Raw genomic sequence first — 15,214 nt, 5'->3', positions numbered from 1 at the left:
ATTCTATATAGTGCTATATATTAATTTTTTAGAATATTCGTCATTTTATTCCATCTGAAGTCATGATTCCTCCCTGTCTAAGTTGCTTGTGGACCAATGACTCATTTGCCCACAAGCAAGAAGCAGGTAGGAATCATGTGTTCAGAAGGAAAAAATATTCTATAGTGCTATATATTCGTTTTTGACACACGCCTGTATTGATTGCATAATATTGGCATATTTCGAGTAAAAAAAATAAGAATGTAGAATATAACGAATATTCGAATTCGCGAATATCAACGAATATTCTACAAATATTTGCGAAGAATCACAAATTCGAATATGACCCCTGTCGCTCATCAATATCCATTTTCACTCATTTTATTTCCATATTATAACCACAGCCAGACTTGAATTCCTTCCAGAAACGTACCTCAAATCTTGTCCATTGTCATCTGATGATACATCATCTATATGAACCTGGTCACATTCCTAAAAGAAGACAGAAATCATGAGCTTTTACTGTGTCTGCCAATTAACACAAATGAGTACTCAATTAATATCTCCAACTTGAAATGTTATCTCAAGGCTCTTAAAGTCGTAGGTGGCAGCCTTGTAAAATATCCACTTTACGTTTTAAGTGCCTTCAAAAAAGTTAGCTGTCATTACTTTTTACTGACCTCCAACTCATTCTCAATATTTACTAAGCTGCTAAGAACAATTAGTATATATACTTCATAGCAGTCTCTTTACTCTTTAAGGTACTTTAAATATTGTACTGTTTAAAGCTGACACAGCCAGTACTTAGTTTAACTGAAACCAGACATTTTCAGTAATGTAACATGCTACAAAAATTAAACCCGATGGAAACCGCCAATGAAATTATGACCTCTGATTGCTGTTGAGCCACACACTAACACAGCCTGGGGCCAATGTTTCTGAACAGTGTACACCCAAAAAATCTGTTACTAGTTTTCCATTTATTTGAGACTTGTGAGTTTTATTTATTTTGCCTTGGTTAAATAGAAAAAAAATAAGAGTGTTCAGGTTCTGAAAATAGGAAATCTGAAAGGAGTAGATCAGACCAGGTTTTTTTTGTTTTGTTTTTTAAGTTTAACGGTATCTGCTACTTGTACTTCTTACACAAAAGAGCCTTGTTACTAGCCTTTTTTTTTCTAAAATAGAAAGTAGTACATGAATTAGAATGAGAGCAATTTGCTTGAAGAAATTCTCAATAATTTGTTCTAAGATTCACATGATTCAATAGAATCTCACAAGCGAGATCATTAAGGTGTTTATTTACAAGTCCTCAGCCAAATGCTTGTATTACAGAGCTCCTTACAGTGCACTAAGAATTTGACTTCAGGGTCTTGCGATCCAATGCTATTGTGGAATGACTGACAATAAAACCTTATGTTGACATTCCACATACAGGAAACCCAGGAATGCCTAGCATCCAGGCATACCAAGAGAGCCAACAATTGCAAATGACATATTGGATTCTCATATCTCACAATGGCTCACAGAAAGAAATCTAACATACTGAACAAAGTTTATTATGTTTTAATGCTTGTAGATTATATTTTGATTATTAAAATGTGTAAGAAACAAGCATATTTCCAGAAATTCTAATGTGCAGGTTATGTACGCAACATATGCTCCTTCATACTACAAGTTATATAGAACTGAACTTACATAAAATTATATGGCGATCTATTTCAAGGGTGTCCACATGTTTTAGCTATAATATAATTTAAAAAGGGGCAAGAGAGGAGTTAATGCAACCAAAATTGATTACAGAATTGGTAAAAAATAAAATAAAAATCACCCGTTGACAGTGCCACCACTGCAACATTGCAGTTTTCGTCCCTACTCATTCTATTCCACACTGCACTGGAAGTGATGAGTTTCACATAACTACTGCTGCCAATCACTGGCCTCCATAACTCACATTTGACAGAATGGCACGTGGCCACTGAGCCATTACTATTTTATTTTTTTCCAAGACAGAGACATCATTCCTGTAAGGTTCATAGCAATTCCGCTCACTGATGAATTACAAACACTGAACCCAAGACAAAGGGCAGATTCCAATTCCTTGAGAATTGTTCATTTTCAACTTCCAACCATGACAGCAACACTTAGCTCATGCTTAACACACTGCTATTCCCTTATCCATCAATGCAAAATAAATATTTAACGTGCAGTTGATTGGCCTTCTGTGTACAATACCGCTCACCCTATAACCTGGGTTTGACTTCTTTCCAGAAACAGTAAGTTCAGAATTTACTGTTTCCTAAAAGTAGCATAAAATGTGTACAAATATTAAATCAAAATGTGCACATAAAATACACAATTCAAATATTGTTCTGTAGATTTTACAAGCAGATATTTTGCATTAACAAAGCCTTCAGAATATTTGGCTTTTTTTTTTCTTTGTAGATTTTTAGATAGGGGAGGGAGATTGGAGTCAAAGAAAAACTCAAACCAGCTGTTCTGTAACAGAATTAAACAGTGACCCTCAACCTCACTTTTAAAACATCTATTTTCCAGCCACCCTTCTCTCAGCGAGCAGCAGGACCCAAGGAGGAAAAGACTTTGACCCTGTAACCTGTTACTCCTCTCTTGAGGTCAACTGTTCTAGATAAGGGAAAAAAAGATTATGAGGCTTTGGATGAGAAATCTAAAAGAAAAATGTAAATAAAATATTGGCTACAGTGCAGTCTTCTTACATGTAGTTAAATTACAAATGTTTAGAAATAGTTTAGCTCTGTTTTACTAAATCCCACTCTGGTTCATGTTTTATTCAAAATGCATCTATCCAATAGCTATATGAATGTATACAAAGACATTAGATATTGTAGTAGGAAATAGGGTCAAACATGTCTATTTATGGTGGCCACCAACATAAATTTAGAGATAAGCAATCAGTGTGTCTAGGAACCATGCCAGCATCAAAAGTCAGCATAGTACAGTACAGTAGAGTACTCAAGGTATCCTTGAATACAGACCAGAAGACTCACCTTATACTGCCCTTAAACATGAGATAAAAATTGGTTTGAGTGGACGATTTTGGCCATTGCAGCCAACCAGGAGCGGATTGGCCTTAGACCTTACAGGAAAATTTCCAGGAGGCCGCCTGAGCCCTCCTCACGGCCATCCAGTGGACATTTTTTGGGATTCCCTGCCTTCCATCAATTTGGACCCGACAATTTTTAGTATTTTTTCCAGGGCCACTTTAAGTTCCCAGTCCCACCCTGCGGCCGACTGTCATTTGAAAAACTAGCATGATGACCAATGGCAGACTTTTTTCTTTTAAAAATGTAATCCTAATCAGCCACGCTAGAATATTTTGGTCAAAACTGAATTCTTATGGCATGATCATCCAAATTCAGCCTATTATTTGCCATTGTGCTCAAGGACCAGGGAGTCACTCCCTGGTCTGATAGTTTAGTCTCACATGTTGCTAGTGGGATCATTCGTACAAGTGATCCCATGGATGACTAATCAGCTGCAAATGTAAGGCCAGCTTTAGATCATCTCTCATTAGCATGGAGTACTTCAATACAGAGGTCAAATTGAGGATGTTTAAAGAGGACCTTTCATCAGAAAAAAGTATGTAAACTGACTATAGCGACGTGTAGAGCGGCGCCCAGGGATCCCCCTGCACTTACTGTTATCCCGGGCGCCGCTCCGTTCTCCGGTTATAGCCTCCGGTATGTTCCTACTTAGGCTCCACCCGGGGGAACTTAGGCTCCACCCAGGGGAACCTGCCAGCGTCTCTTTCTCCTATGCTGTAGCGCTGGCCAATCGCAGCGCTCAGCTCATAGCCTGGCTGATTTTCACGATATTTTGCGAATATTTTGAAGAATATTCGTCATATATTTGTGAATTCGCGAATTCGAGATTAAGTTACTGATTGCGAAAATCGGCAATGTATCATTCGCGTAAAGCGCGCAAAGTACTGGCGTGGGGTAGGCAACTTTTCTATTGGTTGCTAGGGATGTTGCTAAGCTATGACAAAACCTTCTCATTGGCCCACAAACTAGAAGAAGGGATCACCTGATGTGTACTGTGTTAAAAAAAAAAAAAAATATTCATCATTACGTATATATAGCACTATATTCTAAATATTCGCGAATTCTCGAAGTGCAGATATCCGAAATAAAAATGTGCTTTTCGAATATTTGCACTAAACACTCATCATGTGCTATTTTTATAAAGCAGGTGGTTACAGACGCAATAATATCAAATATGTCTACTTTCTTTGTTTGTTTATTTCAGTTTTACATAATAAAGCATTTTTTTTTTAAAAAGAGAGTTGACGTTTTTATTGGTACCATTTTTGGGTACCTATGATTTTTTGATCATTCATTATTACACTTGATGGGGCAAGGTGACCCAAAAATTTGTTGTTTTGGCACAGTTTTTATTTTTTTATTTTTACAGCGTTCACCTCAGGGGTTAGATCGTCATGGATGTGGTAATATCTAATATGTGTACTTTTTCTTATTTATTTAAGTTTTACACAATAGTAGCATTTTTGAAACCCAAAAAAGTATTAGTGTCTCCATAGTCGGAGAGCCATAGCTTTTTTATTTTTTGACCGATTGTCTTAGGTAGGGTCTCCTTTTTTGCGGGATGAGGTGATGGTTTGATTGGTATTATTTTGGGGACATATGCCTTTTTGATCGCTTGGTGTTGCAGTTTTGTGATTTAAGGTGACAAAAAATTACTTTTTTGGCACTCAACTTTTATTTTTATATGGTGTTCAGCTGAGGGGTTAGATCATGTGATATTTTTATAGAACTGGCTGTTACAGATGCGGTGATACTTAATATGTATACTTTTTTTATTTATTTCACTTTAACACAATAAAACATTTTGGAAACAAAAAAATTATGTTTTAATGTCTCCATGATCTGAGAGCTATATTTTATTTTCTTAAGCAATTTTCTTATGTTGGGGCTCATTTTTTGCAGGATGAGATGTCTGTATTATTGGTACCATTTTGTGGGACATACGCCTTTTTGATCACTTGGTGTTGCACTTTTTGTGATGTAAGGTCACAGAAATTGCCTTTTTTGACACAGTTTTTATTTTTATTTTTTTGGTGTTTATCGGACGTGGTGGGTCATATGATATATGGACATGGTGATGCCTAATATGTGTGTTTTTTTATTTTTTTTCTATTTTTTTTATAAAATCAGCTCTGGCCACGGCATAGAAGGGGTTAATCCACAGCCTTTGGCTTTTACAGCGATGCCGGAAGTTACAGCAGGGTCCTGGCTATCAGGGACTACCGGGCTTCTGCAGTGATCGTACGTCAAAATGCGGCAAGTCACTGGCCGCCATGAGGTACTATTGCGCCATATTTCGGGAAGGGGTAAAGGGAATCTGTCACCAGAATTCTCTCTATCACAATGTTTGTATATACACATAGATGTGGTTCATCTGATTAAAAAACAGTGTTTATTTTGTTGATTCGTGGCTCCTTTCCCGAGTTATCATGCTTTTTCATAATATGCACATTAAGCCTTTGGTAAAATGAGGGCATAGTCATGGCTCTTGTTGTACCCAAGCTCAGCCCCTTTCTGTGACCTGATCCTCTGTCACTGCTTTGATTGACAGGGTAAGGCCTTATTTACATGTCAGTGTTTTGGTCAGTGATTTCCATCAGCAATTGTGACCCAAAACCAGGATTGGGGCCTCCACAGACATAAAGTATTAAGGAAGGATCTGCACTTGTTCTGTGTTTTTGCTTTTGATGGAAATCGCTGACCGAACCCTGACTGTGTGAATGAGACCTAAGGTAGTGGTAAAGTAGCAGGTAGGGGCTGACCACAGAAAGGAGCGGAGCATGGGTGAGACAAGAACAATGGTGACACCCTCATTGCACCAAAGTTGTAATTTGCATATTAGGAAAAAGTATCATAGCTCAGGAACAGAACCTCAGATCATCAAAAGAAAAACAGTGTTTTAATCAGGAATCCAAGACAATGTGTCTATACAAACAGTTGGAGAGGGACATCGCTGGTGACTGATTCCCTTTAAGCATTTAGTTCTTCCATCCGTTGTTAGGAATATGCCTCAGAATGAAAAATTGGCGTGTGCTATTTATTGTCCATTTGAGGCACATTAATTAAAACAAGAAAATATCCATTGCAAAACAGGAAGCCATAGAATAGATTTCAATAAAGATATTACAATTAGGTGCTGACTGCCAATATTTGTTTTCTGGCTCATCATTAACACTGTGACTGGTGTCAGCAGATATCATTCAGCCAGTTAAACATGCCCTCATTGTCACTGAAGATAACCGCACATATTTACCTTTAACTACTGCCTTACCCTTCTTATCTTTTCACTGATAATGGGGCTATTATGCAAATCTCCTTATTGGCTTACTATTGTGAGAGGACTGCCACTTGTGTTTGCTCACAGCAAGATAGCGAAAAACCTAAAGAGCTCTGATTGCCATCAGCCTGCTATCTTCAATGAAAGGACACAGCTCATAATCTATAACACCATATATTTATATAGCTCCAGCCATGGGCGTAGCTATAGGGGGTGCAGAGGTAGCAGTCGCTACCGGGCCCAGGAGCCTGAGGGGGCCCAAAGACCCTTGTGCCACATAAGAAGACACACAATGCACTGAGGGAAGGGGGGCCCAAGCTGAACTCTTGCACCAGGGCCCACAAGCCGTTAGCTACGCCCCTGGCTCCAGCATATTCCGCATCAGAGGGTTCCTGTACATACAAAAACATACATTGCATGGCGGCAAAAAAGTCAACAATTAACACAAAAGGAATGAGGGCCCTGCTAGCAAGAGCCTACAATGCCACTGAGATTTCATTCAATGTTTAAGGAAATTGCTAGTGTTGAGCCAATCAAAGTATCCATAGTGGACTTCTATTCGAATTCCAGGGTGAATTTGACGCGCTACAAAGCCAAATTTCTTTGTGCTTCGTGGTAATGAATTAATTCTCCCTGAAATGGTGGCAAAGGTAAAAAAAAAAAAATCATACTTTTCCATTTAAGCACAAAGACACTGCTGCGGCCATCTTGCTCGAAGATCCCGCTCAAAATCTGGTGCACGGTAATGTATGACATCATCAAGCACTGCAAGAGATTTCGCACTGGATCTTCAAGCAAGATGGCTGTGGTGGCCTCTTTGCGCTCAAATGGATGAGGTAAGTACAATTGCATTTTTTTTAAACTGATCAACCCCTGAAAGGCTTTAATATTCATCTTAGATGCCGCAATCAGCAATGAATGCAGCATCTGTTAGGGGTTCAATGATGGGAGATGGTGGCTGCTCCCCATCATTGTACCAGCTGCTGACAAAGAAATTAGTTTCTTGATGAAGTAATTCATCATGAAGCAAATTTTTGGGGGCTAATTCCGAGGAGCAGCCAAATGGAATTTTTAAGAACATCTCAGAAATAAGAGAAATAACTGCAGGGGGCTAATCTTCACTTAATCATAGCATGTCATTGCTGACACATTCACAGCACATCCGTGGTCTGGCTATACATCAGGGAAATCTACCAATATATACACAACTGCGCCTATAGTTTTTAATGGTCAAATATATATCATCGTCCATAGGGTAAGGATTATATTAGACCAGCGGATGAGGCTTACAATTGTTAGAAAAGAAGAAAGAAGCGTTCTTCCCAACAATTGCCTACTTGTCAGTGGAGGAGACCTCTACTATTACATGCAATGATATCCTCCACAGTATGGGGAGGAGCGATCGCTAATGCCATCGCTCGTCCGCATACAAAATAATTATTTGCCGGCAGCAGGCCGTCATTACACAGCACAATCTGCTGCCGTCAAACGATTTTTCAACCTGCTTTTGCCTATAATTGCCCGATGAACAAGCGTTTGCTCATTCTTTAGGTAATCTGCGGCACTTTTACACAGGCAGACTATGATTGACTATATCTTGGTCTAATACTGCCTTTACTGCTCATGATGCCGATTAGATGCAGTTAGTTTGCGTGGATTCTCCTGCAGAAAAACGATGCATAATTCAGTGCCAGCAAATTGTGTGAGATTACACAAATCTCATGGACAATTAGCATTTTTCTTCAGTGTGGAAATTGACCTGCTGTGTGGATTTTGAAATCAATATCATGTAAATTTTATGTGCGATTGCACACCTTCTGTAGAGTGCTTTTACCCAAAGGCTTCAATGTGGTTGATAACATGAATAGAAAATCCTCCAAAATTGCAAGAAAAGACAAATAAAACCACAGAAAATGCATCAAAACCGCTATAAACAGTACAGATTTATATACATTTTTTGTGTGCAGTTTTAGTGGCTAAGAGAGGGAGAGAGAAAGAATTAAAGAAATCATTTTGGGTCGAATTTAGATTCTAACAAATTGATTCACTCATGTCTACAAATAATATTTACATTTACCATAATATATTTACACCCCAGTATCCTAAGGGAATTAAGTAATGTCATAGCCAGACCCTTATTTTTTATATTTGCAGACTCTATACTGACAGGGAATGTCCCACAAGGATTGGCGCATAGCAAATGTGGTGCCAATATTCAAAAAGGGTCCAAAAACAGAGCCTGGAAACTATAGGCCGGTAAGTTTAACATCTGTTGTGGGTAAACTGTTTGAAGGTTTTTTGAGAGATGCTATGTTAGAGCATCTCAACGGAAATAAGCAAATTACGCCATATCAGCATGGCTTCATGAGGGATCGGTCATGCCAAACTAATTTAATCAGTTTCTATGAGGAGGTAAGTTCTAGACTTGACAGCGGCGAATCAATGGATGTCGTATATCTGGACTTCTCCAAAGCATTTGACACTTTACCACATAAAAGGTTAGTATATAAAATGAGAATGCTCGGACTGGGAGAAAACGTCTGTATGTGGGTAAGTAACTGGCTCAATGATAGAAAACAGAGGGTGGTTATTAGTGGTACACACTCAAATTGGGTCACTGTCATTTGTGAAGTACCTCAGGGGGGTCAGTATTGGGCCCTATTCTCTTCAATATATTTATAAATGATCTTGTAGAAGGCTTGCATAGTAAAATATCAATTTTCACAGATGACACTAAACTATGTAAAGTAATTAACACTGATGAGGACAGTATACTACTACAGAGTGATCTGGATAGATTGGAGGCTTGGGCAGATAAGTGGCAGATGAGGTTTAACACTGACAAATGTAAAGGTTTGCACATGGGAAGGAATAATGCAAGTCACCCGTACATACTAAATGGTAAAATACTTGGTAACACTGACATGAAAAAGGATCTAGGAATTTTAATAAACAGCAAACTAAGCTGCAAAAACCAGTGTCAGGCTGCTGCTGCCAAGGCCAAAAAGATAATCGGTTGCATCAAAAGTGGCATAGATGCCGTGATGAGAAAATAGTCCTACCACTTTACAAATTATTAGTCAGACCACACATGGAGTACTGTGTACAGTTCTGGGCTCCTGTGAACAAGGCAGACATAGCAGAGCTGGAGAGGGTCCAGAGGAGGGCAACTAAAGTAATTACTGGAATGGGGCAACTACAGTACCCTGAACGATTATCAAAATTAGGGTAATTCACTTTAGAAAAAAGGACTGACTGATGGGAGATCTAATTACTATGTATAAATATATGAGGGGTGAGTACAGAGATCTATCCCATCATCTATTTATCCCCAGGACTGTGACTGTGACGAGGGGACATCCTCTGCGTCTGGAGGAAAGAAGGTTTGTACAAAAACATAGAAGAGGATTCTTTACGGTAAGAGCAGTGAGACTATGGAACTCTCTGCCTGAGGAGGTGGTGACGGGGAGTACAATAAAGGAATTCAAGAGGGGCCTGGATGTATTTCTGGAGCGTAATAATATTACAGGCTATAGCTACTAGAGAGGGGGTCATTGATCCAGGAGTTATTTTGATTGCCTGATTGGAGTCGGGAAGGAATTTTTTATTCCCGTAAAGTGAGGAAAATTGGCCTCTACCTCACAGGTTTTTTGCCTTCCTCTGGATTAACTTGCAGGACTGGAACTGGATGGACAAATGTCTTTTTTCAGCCTTATGTACTATGTTACTATGTTACCAGTAATATATATTCATAGTGTATCAATCTATATCTATAATCAGTTTTAATTTCTTTGTGTGTATTTACACTTGCCAATGATTGATAGGATCATAATTAACACATTATAAAGATTATTGCTTATGATATTTGTAGATTGTAAGAGCAGAATGAATATTAATACCGGTTTAGATGAATAGTATTTTTTATTCTAAAAATCTCCTTAGCATTAAAAACAAATAATAAAATAAGAAAATGGTCTTCAGTAAAAAAATAAAATAAAGAAGCAGGACAAGCCTCTGCACATAGACTGGTTATCTGACCAGTTGGAGTTGCCCAATCACTTTGCTGCATATGGAGAATATAATGGCCTCTAGCTTTGATAATAAAGTTCAGCTTAAATAAATCTAGCTCACCGTTGGCACTCTTTTGCTAAATGGCTACAAAGTTTTTTATGTTGAAGTCTTTATTTTATTAGTTTAGAGTGGTTTTAGGGTGTGATTATGAATGTTGACCTAGAGAGGTACGAATTCCAACAATAATTGTGTGTTAAGGTGAAAATAAAACACCATTTATGATGTAAAAACAAGTTTTGTGAAAGGTCTTAACAGCGTTACAATCCTCTAAGTATGATTATTATGGCAAAAAATAACACACTTCCACATTTACTCAGTATTCCCAGTTTATCGTGAGAAAACTAACACCGTCCTGAAGCTTAATTGTTTCAATGCCTTATTCTGAAGCCGTAAAGCAGAAAGAAAATTCCCCCTAGAAGCTGCAATTTGCGTTTTCTTTTTACATCAGCGAGCCCATTGAGACCGGCTGGAAAGCGGGCCAGCATACAGGAAATGATCAGTGCATTCTCTGTTCTCTTCATATCTGTCATTAGACAATTGCTTCAACTCCTTCCTTGTCTGCGTTGAATAATAAAGTTCCTTGACCGTGTCTGTGAGAACCTGCGTTACATTAAGATGTTCAAACTTCTGTTTTAAAATGTATGTATAAATATTCTTGACCTTAACAATATTATTTTACTATACATATGTGCAATGGATGATTAAATATCTAGACTATGTATTATACACAGCGCAGGTTTGATCAACATAGTGGAAGCACTGTTGTCTTACAGCAAATGGGGTCCGGGGACTTGGATATGGGATTTCTCCTGGAACTCCAGTTTACTCTTCACTCTAGAAAAATACTAGTAACTTAACTCATTTCTTATAAAGTTTATGTCTAAACTATGTGTCTGGAGAACTGAGAAACAAAGTCCAAGGGCTACTCTTGTGATCAGCGGGTCTAGATCAACCATTATCGTTCAGCCGAACATTTCAACTGTAGAGAAAATTACCTATTGGCTCTCCAGTCTGGTTCATAAAGGGGTTCTTCGGGAATTAAGAAAATGTAAATACTTAAATATTATTGTATAATAAATATATTCACAAATACCTTTCTTAAGTTATAATGGCTTGTTTTGTCTGGGGAGCAATCATCAGGAGAAACAAAATGGCCGCTGTCCCATTAGTTCACACAAAACCTGTCCAAATCACATATGAGGACAAGTTACTTCACAACACTGAGGTAAAGAGCTGCCTCATCCTCCTCTCTGCTCTGCTTGTCAGGGGTTATGATCCTGAATATAGGTGAATCTCCGTACGAATGGAGATGATGAGGAGACAAAGCCCCACATTACCAGAGTCTGTCATGTCTGTCCTCTCTGTACTTCATGTCTCCTCATTAACTAAATTCCCCAGAGATCCAGCTAAAGTTCTTATCATCTGTATTCAGAATCATAATCCCTGACAAGCAGAGCACAGAGGAGGATGGCAGCTCTTTACCTCAGTGTTGTGAAGTAACTTGTCCTCATATGTGATTAGGACAAGTTTTGTGTGAACTAATGGGACGGCGGCCATTTTGTTTCTCCTGATGATTGCTCCCCAGACAAAACGAGCCATTATAAAAAATATAAGGTATTTGAGAATATATTTATAATAAAGTAATATTTAAGTATTTTCATTTTCTTAATTCCCAGAGAACCTCTGTAAGAGGGGATGCCTTTCTGATATCGGCATGATCTCACACAGCATATGGATAGGAGTTGTCTTCATAAGACAACCCCTTTAAATTGTTAGCTCCATTATGGACAGGACTGGTAAATCCTATTCTCTACACAATACAGTATACAATAAAATGCTTTGGCGCCACATGAAGAGCACTTAATAGCAAGTTACATTGCCTTGTAGGGTTGATCTTGTTGATTAAAATGATACCTGACTTGTGAAAATCTGTTGGGGTGTTCCAGAGAAAGAAAAGATGCTTATTGTTTATGCAAATTAGAGTTTCAGTGCACCAAGGGCCAGGCTATAGCACCTCTATGTACCTCAGCTCCTCAGCTTTACAGTGCTGGCTACATCTCTCTGTGATTCATTTGCATAAATAATCTTTTTTCTTAGGAGCGTCACAACCAATTTCAGCTGGGTCAACCCTACCAGGTACTATGCCTTTTTTAAAAATAGGGTTGATCCTGCTGACCAGATGTTTAAAACCAAAAACAATGTTGATGATCTCTAATATCAAAAAAGTTATTGTTTTGTATGAAATAAATTGTGTTTTTTGTAGCTCGTGTAAGCAATAACCAAATAAATAATAATAAATAAAAAAATAAATGCTGGGCTAAAATAAAAAAATAACTATTGCACTATGTCACATAATTCTAAATGTAAAATAAAATTGGATAAGGCAGGAGAGCAACCTGTATTTGAGGTGAATTTTAAAATGCTTTAAAATTGAACAGCTAAACTGGATTATGGTTTTCTGTTCAAGTCAATTAAATCCTTTGATCAGGAATGAGTGTCTTTAGCCCATCATTACTTTGCCTAAGAATCAGAATGAATGCATGTGAATAAGAGGTGTCCTTAGTTCACAGGATTTCAGCACTAACAGTTGGCAGAGCCTGTCACACCTTGCTTGAATATACTTTGTGACCCCTTCATTTTCTCTACTTTCCCACCACAATTACTGAGGAAAGAAAGGTACAGATTACCTGTGGATCCAATACAGGATACAGAGAACAAAGACATCTTCAAATAGTCAGCATTTTGTTTGACAATCCATGAAGGAACCAATAGGGAGCAAGTTTAAAATTCAGCTTGGGCCACAAAAAAAGCTTAAATCTTTTATAACAATGGCTTCAAAATTTCAATGTTTATAAATTCTTGCACATTTATCATGTTGATTCCTTGTCCTTTACTACCTCAAGTCAATCACATCACATAATACATTAGAATCAGTTATATAAAGTAATGAACAGACATAAAAATGTTTCTATACTTATAATCTTAAGGAAATTTGCTTTATCTAAGTTATGAAAAGCTATGGCATTGTGTAAACTAGGGTTGACTTCAGACCAGAAATAATATTTTAATATTAATATTTTACAATAACAATTTCCGTCATTCTGCTTTGTTAGAAGAGCAGAACAATGAAAAAAAAGGAATGTCAGGTTCGACAAAATAGTCCTGTATGCGTTTGAGGCTCCAAATGGAGCGCCTGACTCAGGTGTGAACATAGCTTTTTAAAAATGATAAATTGCACACAAACCACTCTATAATGGCATATTATATCCTGGGCATAATACCACTTTATATTGTAGGCAGTACCACCTACAATATGTGCAGAGCGGGATAAATCTAGAGCATGTCTGGACAACTTGTCTAAGTTTACACCATCTATAGGATTCATAAAAATAATTTTTAAATGTTTTTGGCAGCATGTCACTGCCATTTATCCAGTGAAAATATACTGTAAAAATTAATAACATGCTCAGTTTATAAGGGCTTTTGGTGATATTTTACCAGTGACGATAGCCTTGTCTTAATTTTGAGAAGATCAGCTTTGAACAAGGATTTTTGTTTTTGTACATGTACGGCGCAGATGTCCGCTGACTTAAGGACCAGCACCATACATGTACGGTTTTGTGATCGGGCGGGTGCAGGAGATGCGCCTGCCATGATCCGCGGCAGGGGTCCGTCAGTCACTGATAGCCAGGACCACTGCTGCATGCGCCGGCATCAGTGAAATCACCAATGACGGCGCATTAACCCTTGATGTGCCACAGTCAGAGTAATAGCAAGCAATCAAAACGTCATATGCACCCCAAAAAGGTGCCAATCAAACCGTCATCTTATCCCGCAATAATTATATCCTACCTAAAACAATCGCCCAAAAACTGAAAAAACTATGGCTCTCAGACTATGGAGACACTAAATCATGATTTTTTTTGTTTAAAAAATGATATCATTGTGTAAAACCTACACAAATAAAAAAAGTAGACATATTAGGTATCGCCGCATCCGTAATAACCTGCTCTATAAAAATATCATATGACCTAACCCCTCAGGTGAACACTATAAAGAAAATTAAATAACAACTGTGTCAAAAAAGCAATTTTTTGTCACCTTACATCAAACCATATGGAGTTCCTTTCGTTCTGCGCAATGCCGTCTGCCCGTACAGCAGTTTACGACCATATATGGGGTGTTTCTGTAAACTAAAGAATCAGGGCCATAACTATTGAGTTTTGTTTGGCTGTTAACCCTTGCTTTGTAACTGGAAAAAATTGACTAAAATTGAAAATCTGCCCAAAAAGTGATTCTTGTCGAACAAACTTTGTAAAATCAGTTTTGAATACCTTGAGGAGTGTAGTTTCTAAAATGGGATCAGTTTTTTGTGGTTTCTATTATGTAAGCCTCACAAAGTGACTTCAGACCTGAACTGGTCCTTAAAAAGTTGGTTTTGGAAATTTTCTAAAAAATTTAAAGCTTTGCTTCTAAACTTCTAAGCCTTCTAACGTCCCAAAAAAAATAAACGGGATTCAAAAAATGATATAAACATGTAGTAGACATATGGAAAAAGTTAAGTAATAACTATTTTTGGAGGTATTACTATCTATTATAAAAGTAGAGAAATTGAAATTTGGAAGTTTGCTAATAAATAAAAATAAACTTTTTTGACTCAATGTTATCACTGTCATAAAGTACAATATGTGATGAGAAAACAATCTCAGAATGGCCTGGATAAGTAAAAGTTTAAAGTTATCCCCACATAAATTTACACATGTCACATTTGCTAAAAATGGCCTGATACTTAAGGTGAAAAATGTCA

The 15,214-nt window shown here is 37.7% G+C and overlaps 1 protein-coding gene across 8 annotated transcripts in view; it reads right to left on the bottom strand.

Annotated features, from left to right (window-relative positions):
• EYA1 (EYA transcriptional coactivator and phosphatase 1) overlaps positions 1–15,214 on the bottom strand; it is a 101,464-nt gene that overhangs the window by 12,669 nt on the left and 73,581 nt on the right. For all 8 annotated transcript variants that reach the window (XM_044294515.1, XM_044294518.1, XM_044294519.1 and 5 more), the window contains one exon: positions 413–471. In XM_044294515.1, coding sequence (XP_044150450.1) covers positions 413–471 — 59 coding nt within the window. The remainder of the gene's footprint in view (positions 1–412; positions 472–15,214) is intronic.

Source organism: Bufo gargarizans, chromosome 5 (genome assembly GCF_014858855.1).
Source record: "Bufo gargarizans isolate SCDJY-AF-19 chromosome 5, ASM1485885v1, whole genome shotgun sequence".
In the NCBI taxonomy this organism is placed as follows: Eukaryota; Metazoa; Chordata; class Amphibia; order Anura; family Bufonidae; genus Bufo; species Bufo gargarizans.
The sequence above is the reverse complement of the archived record's forward strand: the minus strand, read 5'-3'. Positions and strand labels throughout refer to the sequence as shown.